Source organism: Capricornis sumatraensis, chromosome 9, assembly GCF_032405125.1.
Source record: "Capricornis sumatraensis isolate serow.1 chromosome 9, serow.2, whole genome shotgun sequence".
Taxonomy (NCBI): domain Eukaryota; kingdom Metazoa; phylum Chordata; class Mammalia; order Artiodactyla; family Bovidae; genus Capricornis; species Capricornis sumatraensis.
Window position 1 is genome coordinate 52,894,512 of NC_091077.1, and position 12,023 is coordinate 52,906,534.

Genomic DNA, 12,023 nt, shown 5'->3' on the forward strand with positions numbered 1-12,023 from the left:
TCAAGCAGCTGCAACTTCCGGATATGTGTCCACATCTGTGTTCCATCTTCTGCAAAAGAAAAATCACCCCCAAACCACACCACACCCCTGCCACTGTTTCACACAAAGTTCCAGGATCCTGAACAAAACAACCCCAAAGTGCTTCTTCATCCTTTTGGGGAAGAGAGGGGTGGGTGATGGTGGTCCCTATTTCTTCAGCAGCTGGGGGTGGGGGGTGGGTGGAGTGGCAGGGTCAGCCTCAGGATGCTAAAACCTCTGGCTGTGCCATGGTGCTCTTCTCAGGTGTCAGAAGGGAACCAGGGTTCCAGGCGGAGCGCTGGGCTTGACCCCGAGCGTCAGAAAGGCTTGTCGGGTCTGCTGGCCTTGGCGTCCCCAGCGGCTGCCTTGCAGATGACGCTGTTCGTGTGCTTGCAGCGGCACCCGGGGCGGCACAGGCGGTCGTAGCCGCGCTGGGCCAGCTTCACACAGCCAGTGGCGGGCAGGTAGCAGAGCAGACAGGGCAGCACCAGGGACAGGGCACCCATGAAGGACCAGCGGGCGCAGCAGTTTGAGCGGGAGCAGGAGCAGGGGTGGTCGGCGCAGGAGCCCTCATCGTCCTCGTTGGTGCAGTGGTAGAAGATGCCCTGCACCAGGCACATGCAGGTGCCATAGTTGACCAGCGTCTGCGCGGAACACAGGCACTCCTGGTTGCAGACCCAGCAGGAGGGCAACGTCCGGGGGGACGCGCACTCCTTGCACTTACACTTCCCGCAGGCCTCGCACAGCAAGAAGTGCTTGTCCAGCTCTGGGGGGCCAGAGGGGCCCTTAAGGTCCAGCGGCTTGCAGTGAATGGCCTTGGGCTGGATGCGCACAGCCCTCGGGGAGGCCTGATCAGCCACGGGTGGGGGCGCCATGTGGTCTAAGAGGCGCTGGTCGGAGGACGTGCTGCTGCTGCTGCTCACAGAGCTGGGGCGCCCGCTGAAGGAGATCCAGTGGTGGGTGATGTCCTGGTCGCAGCGGGCTGGGGTTGGGGCCAGCTCTGGGGCTCCACCCCGGGTCCGCTTGGGGCCAGAGGGGGGTGCCAGGCCAGGGTTGTCGATGTAGTCGTTCTCCACATGGCTGGTCTTCATCTGGTCGATGGGAAGGATGGTGAGAGGGTGCTGGAGCCGGCTGTGGGCCGTACGGCTGTCCAGGAGGGGCTGGACCATGACTGAGCTGGGAGTCAAGGGGACGCTCTGTGGGATCGGGGGCTCCATGGGGCCGGAGGTCCTGGGATGTGCGGAGTAACAGGCTTCTAGGGGCCCTGGGTAGGGGGGAGGAAGAGAATGGATTCCAGGCATCAATAGGTGGCCTGTTAACACCCCCATCCACCATTAGGTCCTTGGGAGCCCAAATGAAATAGGATTCCTTTGGTGGACTACCCAGCATTAAGGCTTAGATGATTACTATTAACAGTAATGACAATTTTAAGTGGTAGAAATAACTTATTTAGCACTTACAAGGACTCGTCTAAGCATCATATTATTATGTTATCAACTTTTCACAATAACCCTAGAATGTAACTACCATTACCCCTTTTCTAGTTATAGGAAACTAATGTTCAAAGTAGCTTGTCCAAAGTCACACAAAACCATCAGTAGCAGAACTAGGGCTCAAACTTGGGCCATCCAGGTTCATTCTTATAATCCCCATGAAACATGCTTCTGATTTATGACAGACAGAGCTAGCAGTTATAAACGCAGGCTCTGTAGTTAGATCGAAGTTCAAGTTCTCACCTTTGCCTAGCAGTGTTGCTGTGAATGAGGTTCTTTAACTTCTGTGCCTTAGTACTGTCACCTGTAAAATGGGTTATTGTGAGAACTAAATGAAAAAACGCATATCCAGGACCTAGCATTTTACCTGACACACAGCACGTTCTCTAATTTACCACCATCCCAGAGAGCAACCATTTAGATTTCCTGAGCACTAATAAGCACGACTAATGAGTACCAAGTGTTATGCTGAATGTGAGGATGTAGTGACTACAACAGTGAGTCCCTGTGTGCTCCCGTGGAGTTTTTATCAGCTAGATAAACAAAAGCCTTTATTTCAGATAGACACAAGAGAAGGAGGAGCTGTATCTGATGCCTACACAATCAGGATATTTACTTATTACTACTACTTCTAAGAGCAACAACCTCCAGTGGCTAATAACCCCTGGGCAGGTGCCCTCTGACAACTTGGATGGGAAATCCTCTCCGAGGGGCACTCACTTCACCCATTTCCAAATACTGAGCTGAACATTCAGACTAAATGCTGTTTACTAGAATAGCTAAGCCAAGCCTGGATCAGTTTCTAATTTCACCGAGAGAGTGCAATTTTAAGTTGGAAACTGGCCAGAGATTCAACTGCAGTGCCTGACATGGAACCCCAGGAAGTCACTTAAATCAAAGAGCGGAAACGGCTTGGTTCAAATTTAGAAAGTGCACATTGTTTTCTATTAGAAGTGCCATTTCCTCGCCTGCTGACCTTTACATTTGGAATTCGGCTGGAGACCAATTTAAAGAAGTAGCAGCAGAGGCCAAGACCTCTGCCCAATTTGGAATCCCAGAGAAAGATTAGACTCTGGGAAGATTCCACTGGGCTTGTGGCTGGGGGATAGAACAGACAGCCAGGGTGAAGATAGGAGATCATAACCACCTTTAAAAAAGAAAAAAAAACACATTGGATTAATGTGCTATGGGGTAGGGCTTCAGTAAATGCTTTTTCAAGATGCCAATGATGCTCTAATTTGGAGAGCTGACACTGTACCTCTGCTATTGGTTCATCTTGCCTCAAAGGTGATACCTTGGGAACTCCCTGGCAGTTTAGTGGTTAAGACTCCAAGCTTCCACTGCCGGGGGTGGGGATTCGATCCCTGGTTGGGGAAATAAGATCCCACATGCAGTGACAAAAAATGAGAAAAATACTTCAACTGAATAAAAATGAAAATACAACACATCAACTTAAAAACAATTAAAAAAAAAAAGTGACACCTAAGAAGAGGATGTGGATAGGTTTCCACTTCCAGTTCTAACCTCACATCCCTCCAGACTTGGGCCCCAGCTAGTCACCCTAGTATTCCAATTACAGGAGAAGGATACCTGGCTCTGCATGACACATCCATACTTATCGATGTCTATAATAGAGAATGAAGAGAGAGAGAGAGAGAGAAAAGCCATTCAGGACAACTCTGCATTATACTTCCTCTGCTTGGAAACAATGGTTTGATTAGAAATGGTTCCGTTGTTGGGGATGGACTTCTTAGATGCTTTCCAGCCTAACTGAAATAAAGAGCTCAGTCTAGGTGCAAAGTTCATGAAGTGAATGAAAGGGAGCTTATCCCCAGGGTTCTCATCTGCCGAAAAAAGCCCTAAGTCTTTTCTACAAGGTTCATTGCTCAGTCAACTGATATTTCCCCTTCACAAAGGCCATGAACTATTGGCTTTGGTCCCACAGCCCTATCCACTTAAGAGATGCTGGTGTTTCTGTGCAGAGTTTTTCCCATTTCAGAGAATGTATGCCTGGGGATAGCCTCTCTCCTGCCTCGTGTTCCCTCCACATGTCAGGAAAGCATCATCTTCAATGAGGAGACTTTCCTATGGCAGAGTTTGACTTCAGTGTCAGGCAGGTCTGCCACCAAGAAGCCGTTCTTTGCCGAGACAGCCTCCTTTAGGGGTCCTGGGTTTGGGGCTGGATGAGAGATGTCAGTTGAGCATTTTGGGAGAGGAATTTTTTCCAAGGCTCAAGCTGGTCATTGGGCAGAACTTCAGGAATGCTAAAGTGGGCTCACTTTGTTCTTTGCAGGGATTCCAAAGTCTTGCTTCTAGAATAAATGGGTTTGGGGTCAAAAGAAGAAGAGTTAGGAGCCCCGGGTTCCAGCTCTGCCTGGAGGAAAAGGTGTGACTCGGCAAAAGAATGGAAAATGCTGACAGAGGCTCAGGAGTCGACTCTCTGGCGCCAGCCAAGAGGTGCCTCCGCCAGAACCCCCACCCCGGACAAAGACAACGTGATTCCCCTATGCCAGAAGCTCAGGTCACAAAGCTCAGGGTCCTGCCAACAAAATGTCAGTGGCAGTTTGAAGGCTGTATTGCCCCATGTAGTTGAGCTTTCATCTCTTAGGACCAGGGCTGGGACTTGCCATGCTGTGGGTACTCCCTCCCCTAAACCGATCACCCACTCTCCTTCCTCCGATCCTATTCCTGAGATTCTTTAAACAATGAGCACACTTTCTATGAGTGAATCAAAGGCATGGGCAATGCTCAGGGATTTTAACAGGCTATGGACTCACAAGGCAGATTCTTGGAAAAGTCCCACCAGGAAGCCAGGGTGGGGACAGTGGCTGCTGGTGACGGGATATTGACATTACCCCACTCCCATTACCCTCCAGAGGCAGCTGTCAACATCTGGGTCTGCACTTAGGGCCAGACAAGGGGGTGGGAGCTGGGTCCCTGATAACTCAGCTCTCTCGGGGTAAGCCACACCCTGGATGGCTCCAGCCGGCATATTCTAAAATGCATCTTCCCCATCATAACACTGATGCAGGATTCCTTCTGGCTACAGCCCAGCAAAAGCCAGCAGCTGGCTCAGACCTATAGGTCTCCAATCTTCTCAGCCTTTATCTCCTAGTTAGCTGGGACCACCCGTCCACAGGACGGTTGAATTCATTTGACTCATGTGAAAAAAAAAAACAACTTGCTGATAGCCTGATGGATAACACTTCAGCACAGCAAAGTGAAGTTTCAAACCCCCACCTCCCCATTCCTAGGTTTCAAAGATTGATCTCTACTCACTGGGACACACCTACCCTCCAGTCTACCCAATACTGCTGAACTTAAGTGTAGTTTAATATGTACTCTGTTTCCCCTGCTAGGAAGGAGGAGATTTGTAATATAAATAGGAGAGAGGAGGCTTTTGCTTCCTTTAGGTCATTTGGGAAACTGATGGCCCATTTGGAAGACTGTGGACAGAGAAACAAAGCCAGGATTCCACTTAGCCAGAGAAGCACTTCTGTGGAGTTGTAGGTGACAGCCTTATGGATTAGCACGAGGAAAGGAAACTTTTACCTCCACTCCAACTTTCTAATAATAATTAATAGTTAGGAAAACATCTAGTATTTATGAAACATTTCTTGGTGCCAGGATCTGTGCTAAATCCTCAGTGATGTTCTTAAATCCTCACCATCACTTTGGAGAATAACACCTACTTTGCAGAGGAAGAAGCAGAAGAACAGAGGGTCATAGAGCAGGCAAGTGGTCAGGGCAGGAGTTGAACCCAGTCATCCCCGCTGCCTGGACTTGCAATAACTTCTGGATATTCAGGGAAGGCACCCTTCTCTCTTGTAGCTGAGAACTCTGCCAGTCTCCTGGGTCTGCCATCAGCCCTCGGGGAACCTCATCAGGCCATCTTCGGGCTGTTAACCCAACCAGCCTGGAAATGAAGCCAGACAGGGCTGGTATCAGACTGGCCCCCAGTTAGGGGAATTTTCAGTGTGGAGAGTGGGGGCCAGGGCTTTGAAACCTATCACTAAAGGAAGCGTCAGTGCTTAAGGCATCTTTGCTTCCAACTCCGTTTTCTTTGCTGTCCCTTTTGTCCTCCACAGACCCCCATTTTACTAAGTGTTTTCATTTTTAGGTTTCTTAAGGTTGAATGGGTCTCACTTGTAGGATCTCACCATAAAGCAGCCCCTAAAAGGGAAGCCTAGAGTGGGTGGGAATCCCCTCTCCTCCCATCTGTAAAGCTGAACTTCAGGGTCCCCAGGGCACATTCATGGATGTGGCTTCCTGGTCCAGGTCTGTGAGGAAGAGGAAGAGCTAGGGTAAGAGGAAGGCAGAAGAAAGAATACCCAGTCAGTGGATATTAAAAAGCCTAGAGCACAACGCCCTGTATTTGTCTATGATACCTGCGGGGAGGGGCTGAGCATCAAGGTGACACACAGCTCAGTGCAGGCTGGTTGCAAAGAATCAAGACCCATGTTAACTGTCAGGTCCAGCCATCTACTACTTCCCCTGGACTTAACCCAGGGAGAGGAGTTGAGAAATATTAGGAAAATCTGACAGCTGTACTTTGAAAACTACAGGTCAGCTAATGCCAAACTGACAAGAAGCTCTGAATGAAGGGGCACTTTTTGTACTGCCTCATTCAGTCCTAGCAGGTGCTTTCAGGGAAGGTTGTTTAACCCTTTAACAGCCCAGAGAAAAAGGTCTCTAAGCAATGCAGGAAACACGGGTTCTATCCCTGGGTTAGGAAGATCCTCTGGCGAAGGGAATGGCAACCTACTCCAGTATTCTTGCCTGGGAAATCCCATGGACAGAGGAGCCTGGCAGGATGCAGTCAGTCCATGGCACTGCAAAGACTGGAAGCGACTGAGCAACTTAACAACAGGTTGCGTAAAAGCCCGGGGCTACATCTGCCACTATCCCTTGGGTTCTCTGGGACAACGTCTCAGTTCATTAAGCTCCAATTATTGCTTCAGAACGACTTTAAAGGGGAGGAAGGGGGGAACTTCCCTGGTAACCCAGTGGTTAAGACTCCATGTCCTCAATGCAGAGTGCAAGAGTTCAGTCCCTGGTCAGGGAACTACAATTCACTAAGGATCCTTAAGATCCCACATGACACATTTTAAAAAAATAAAGGGGATGAGGACGACAAGGGAAGCCAGAGCTTGTATTCCCTGTACCCTACACAGAGAGAGATCATCTTGGCTGAGAATAAAGCATTTAGACAGCTAGATTTGTCTGAGAATCCTTGCCCCCCCCTCCACCCCACCCCATTCTAGCACCACTAGGAGCTGACCTCTGGCCATAACCTGTCAGAGATCATAAAAGAAAACAGCTGCTTATCCTCACTTCGTCTCATCCTCAGTTATCAGTTCCCAGACTTCTTTTTCCACAACCAGTCAGCTGTGCTCCAGAGCCCCTGTGCAAGGCTGAGTTGGAGGGGTCTTGCTGTACTTTTTGGTTCTGGACTATTCTAACCAGCTATACATTTTGGCTTTGATGTATTCCCCTCATAATTGTTGTCTGCTCGAATCCCAGGGACAGGGCAGCCTGGGGGGCTGCCATCTATGGGGTCGCACAGAGTCAGACATGACTGAAGCGACTTAACAGAAGTAGCAGCAGATCCCCTTAAAGAGGGATTAGAAGTCAAGAGTGAGAAAAGAATGGAGCTAGAAGAAGCCTGTTAAATACTGGTACAGTTTCGGAACCTCTGGCCTGCATCAGAGTTTGGGGGTGGGGGACCAGGAACCTAAACCCCAGGGAGGGACCTCCCCCCACATTGGCACAAAGATCACTTTATTGGTCTCACCACCCTCCACTATGAACTGGAGTTACAATAATAGGTTTTAGCTTACTCCTGGGATGGGGCAGGAAATGACTCCCCCTCCCCCCAACCAGAAAAAGACAAGGGAAACCACTTTTCTGCAAATGGCCACCTGCCCCAGAAGGGCCCCTTCCCTCCTCCACGAGACCAGCACATCTGTGCTCCCTCCCTGGTGCCCTTGCTTCCTCCACTGACTGTCCTTGGAAAGAACAATCATGATCACAGCTGAACGGTGGAGCCTCTTAAACCCAGCCACATGTCCCGGATACATCTCCAGCCTTGTCAGCTGTCTGGATCTGCAGGGTGGCCCCAGGGCCCCTTGAGAGCTCGGCATCCTCCACCCTGTACATCAAGAAGTACCCCAAGTCTCCTGTGGAGGAAGGGTCTTCCTTACAACCAGGCCTGCCTAACAGGCACCCCTAGTAACAAGGGCACAGCCCCAGCCCTGCACACTTGGCTAGCTGCTCAGCTGGCCCTGGCCCCTGGGTGGGGGCGGGGGTTGTTCTCCCCACTCTGCAGATGGGGAGACTAAGGCCCAAGTTTAGCATATTTCCTAACCTCTCATCCACTCTGACCCAGTTCCCTACCTTGGTCTAGAAGAGGTAATACATTCTTCTGTTATGTTGCCCTTCATCACCTTCTTCCTCTGGCTCTTTTGAAAGAGTAAAAATATATTCCAGTGAGTCATTGCTTTTTGTCCAGTAGCTCTAGGTTGGCCATCCGAGGGGAGCTTCTCCACTCTTGCCCTTCCCCTTCCTTAAAAACACAAGTCGTATCGATATCCCAAATCCAACATTTTCAATTCTGTCCCTAGATCCAGAGGTTTTCCTCACAAGGAAACTTCTGCCTCAGCTGGAGCTAGATGATAGACAACTCTGGATGCAGAACCAAACTGAATCCCATAGTTTTTACACTGAACTCCTTCTCTGAAGAGAAGGGGCTCCTTTCTAAGCACCCTGGTACCATTACCTGGGCCCTCTCCAAGAGGACAACCTGGGAAAAGAAAAAGGCTTGCGGGGGGCCCAAAAAGTGGTGCTGGAAGATGCGACATGAAGGGACCAACAGCGTCAGAAATCGGAAGAGAATTCCACACATGTGATCCCAAGCATTAAGCTCCAGAGCAGTACATCTCAGGGGCCATTTCTGGAAGTGTTAATGGGTGTTTTTTCCTCCCTTAATTTTAAAGTCACTGACTTTCAAGTTTTGCACTGAAAGGCTGCCTTCATTTGTTATTCAAGTCAGAGGCACTGTCACGTTTACCATCTCCACCTATTCTGGAAGGATGAAAGCAAAAATGACATCTGCAAGCTCCAAATGTCTTCAGCGTCTGCCCTGCTTTAACTAGGAATCATTCTGTTCCATGTGGTCAGTCTCCTCCCACAAAGCCCCTTGGAAGCTCTAAGGAGATGTTGCCATTTCAGAGGGTACTGGTAGAAAAGGTGGTGGGAATGAGCAGGAGAGCACTTATTCTCCACAGAACAGAGAGTAAGAATCTAAAAAGGAAGATAACCAAGAGATGTCTTCCTCACTGAGCATTTGTCCATCAAGGAAATTTTATAAATCTGCCATCAAAATGCCTACCTTGTACTAGCCATGCAGCTCAGTTGGTCAGGGTGTGCACTGTTCATATTAGAATTCATCTAGAGCCTTCTGGCAAGTGAGGACCCTCCCAAGGGCTAGGAAAGAGGCAGTCTGATTTTATACTGGACATGTCTACAATGTCTTTCCCACCCTTCTGCTTAAAGAGATAGAGGGAGACAGAGGCAGGGGGCGGGGGTAGAGGTGGAAGGGTGTCAGTGGCTGCCCTCGCTTTCCTAGTCTGCCCCATACCCACTTAGTTTTTCACTAAGGGGAAAAACTGAAATTTTCAGATGTGTATGCCCCATTTGTGTTAAGATCCAGGGAACTCTAAACATTGTGAAATCACCAGTGCAATATTGGGTAGGGCCTCAGGCCAGACCGAGCTTAATAAGACATTGATAAGCCCACATTTCCTAAATGCTCTGGGCCTTCACCTCCCAGCTTTGTAGCCCTGAGAGGCTCAGAGGCACTGGAGAGCCTCCTCAGTCAGCGAACCAGACTGACAGGCACTTTCTCTTACCCAGCCCCCAAAGTGGAGAGAATCATGCCACTGGTTTGGAAGCAGGAAGAGGGGGTTCACGCTGGGTCTGGGCACCCCCTTTGAACACACACCCTTCCTTTCTTCACAAATCATCCTGGGGAGGAGAGGTGCTCTCCAAGCCCTAATGGGCCACAAGGCAGCCTTCTGTCCCCCTCATCCAGGCCTGGCAAAATGGATACCCATCCACCAGCTGGTGCATGAGGCAGCCAGCATCTCTCCCCTCTGCCCACCATCCAGCCCTCCAGCCCAGTTCTCTTCTTTCCTTCATCACTCAGCCCATCTAGCCATGCAACCATTTTCCACCTCTCTTACTTCCTCTACCCACAACCCCCAGCCCTCAATCAAAGTGAATTGAGAAACTGGCTTCTTGCACAAGAGCAGCTACTGTCTAAATGCTTTTTGATCGTCTGCAGGGAGGGGAAACTGGGCACAGCCCTGGCCCCAGTGATGGAGCCAAGCTCCAGCTGTCCTGGCTGGCCAAACCTGCCCTTACCCCCCTTCATTGCCTCCCAAGCCTTGGCGATTCAGAATTTTCAGAACGTACCGTCTCTGTCCTTCTTTCTTCTCGGTGATGTCAAGCCTGGTACCACCAAGAAGGAAGGAGGGAAGGCAGGAGCCTTATCTCTCCTACGCACGCAACCTCTTCCTCCAGCTCCCACACGCCCGGCGTTATGTAAACGCACCTTCAGCCCCCACCACAGCCCCAGCGCGGCCGGGGGCCTCGGGGCCTGGCACGATTCGGTGCCAGGGTATAGGGGGACACGAGGAGGCCGAGGATCCTCAGCCCCTGCAGAGGCCGGGGAAAGGAAAGCAACTGCAAAGCAGTTGCACAGCATAAAATGCGGCAGCAGAGCAAAGGTCAGACGGCGAGGAACCGCCTCACCAGAGAGAGCAGAAATGCCCAGTCCCGGGCTAGCCCTGCGCTGACCATCGAGGGGTAGGCAGAAGGAAAGAAAACCTAGTCCATCACGGCTCCGAAGGGTAAATTAAAACCTCCGTCGAGCATAGGCCGCTGCGGCGGGCTGGGGAGATCTACGGCACACTGGCACCGTGGGCAGAGAGCCCAGGGTGGGCGAGCCGCCCAGGGTGAAGGCGCCCGCCGGACCCAAGAGGTGGCTCCTCACGGAGCCCAAAGTCGCCTGTTCCAGCGCCCGAGGTGGGTAGTGGTAGGCGGAAAGGGGCCAGGCCAGAAGCAAACTCCCGGGACACGCACGGGGCTTCTGAGTGGTAGAGTGGGAGAGCCCGGCTTGGCAATGCCCGGGGGTCGGGAACGCCGGTACCAGGCTGTGAGCACCCCCGGCGCCTAACTGGCCCAGCCGAGGGCGTCAGGGAGCTGCGGCGTACCGCAGCTGCTCCAGGAGGCGCAGGGAGAGGGAAAGAACATTGAGGCGCGTATAGAAATAGCGCAGCATTTGCCCCAGCCCGAGGGGGAGTCGCGTTGCGACTCAGAGAAGGGTAGCTTCACATCCCGAAACCGGTCGAGGACTTACTTTGAGGAGCCGCAGAGTCACAAGCATTGCTCCACGTCTGTGTAAACCCCCGAACCCGAGCGGATAGGACGCCGCTGTCCTCGCAGACGCCTGCCGGAGGAACCGGCTCGGCTCCCTGCGCTCTGCAGCGCCAGCTCCGCGCTGTCAGCCTCTTTCACTGCCTCCGCGGCGATGTTGCAACCCCTACCTGGGAAAATGGCTTTTTTATGAATGGGAGGGAAGGGAGCTCCAGTGCGCACGCGCGCCGCTCGCGATTCTATGAATGGGTGGGCACAAGAGACCCCGCGCGCGCATGCGCCGCGTTCCTTTTTTTATGAATGGGGGGCCGGAAAAGGACTTAACCCGTGATTGCTGGGGCTGGCTCTCGCTCCTCTAGGGGCCGTCGCTCTTTTACAAAGAGGGGTGGAGGTTGTTGTTGCCTTTTTTTTTTTTTCCTTATGAATGGAGGGCGGCGGCGACTGCTGCAGCTGGTTCAGCTGCGCGGGCTGTACCCCCTCCCAGCCTGCGAGAGGAGGTAAAGGCCACCTTCAGGCCACTGCGGACCAGGGTTGGAACCGTCCGTGTTGCTGGGGGCGGGGTGGGGGGGACAAGGCGACCTCAGGATCCTGGGCTAAGAGCTGGGTGGGGGAGGACACACCTAGATCCAGGGATTTCTGCCCGCCGCAAGCATTCAGAGGGTGGGGGAACGAAGGACTCCTGCTAGGGGCCTTCTGTTTCTCTAGAGTAGGGGCGTCGGGGGGGAAGGGTCTTGAAGCTCTTTATAAAAAATTTTAAGAAAATGTCAAAGGTCCATATCAAAGAAGGGCGGAGTGAGGGGTTACTGAGTGAATCTGGTTCCCTTCCTGAGGCTGAGTCTCCCTTGAATAAGTGCAGATCACCCCCCTCCCCCACTTCTTGGGTGTGGACAGGACTGGGCCGAGCCTCTTCCGGCCCTAGTACCCCCCGGAGTGGACTGGCTACTCAGTTAGAGACCTGGCTCTCGCCTGGCAGCGCCCCACTTCCTCCTGCCCCAGTGTAATGTACGCAGTGCTCCGGCGTCCGCTCGCCCTCTGCTGCCCCGGCTAGTGCTCCCCTCCACTCCCGCGCGTTTC

General features: G+C 52.0%; 1 protein-coding gene across 1 annotated transcript; it reads right to left on the reverse strand.

Annotated features, from left to right (window-relative positions):
- Positions 1–204: 204 nt before the first annotated feature.
- SPRY4 (sprouty RTK signaling antagonist 4) lies at positions 205–11,049 on the reverse strand. Its single transcript, XM_068979775.1, has 2 exons — positions 10,933–11,049; positions 205–1,282 (listed from the first exon to the last, which is right to left on the reverse strand). The coding sequence occupies exon 2, from the start codon at positions 1,233–1,235 to the stop codon at positions 336–338; it is 900 nt and encodes a 299-aa protein (XP_068835876.1). The 5' UTR covers positions 1,236–1,282; positions 10,933–11,049; the 3' UTR covers positions 205–335.
- Between the last annotated feature and the right edge of the window lie 974 nt (positions 11,050–12,023).

Bases quoted from the DNA above. Each gene is read 5' to 3' on its own strand.
- SPRY4 (XM_068979775.1), bottom strand. From the start codon at position 1,235: ATGGAGCCCCCGATCCCACAGAGCGTCCCCTTGACTCCCAGCTCAGTC.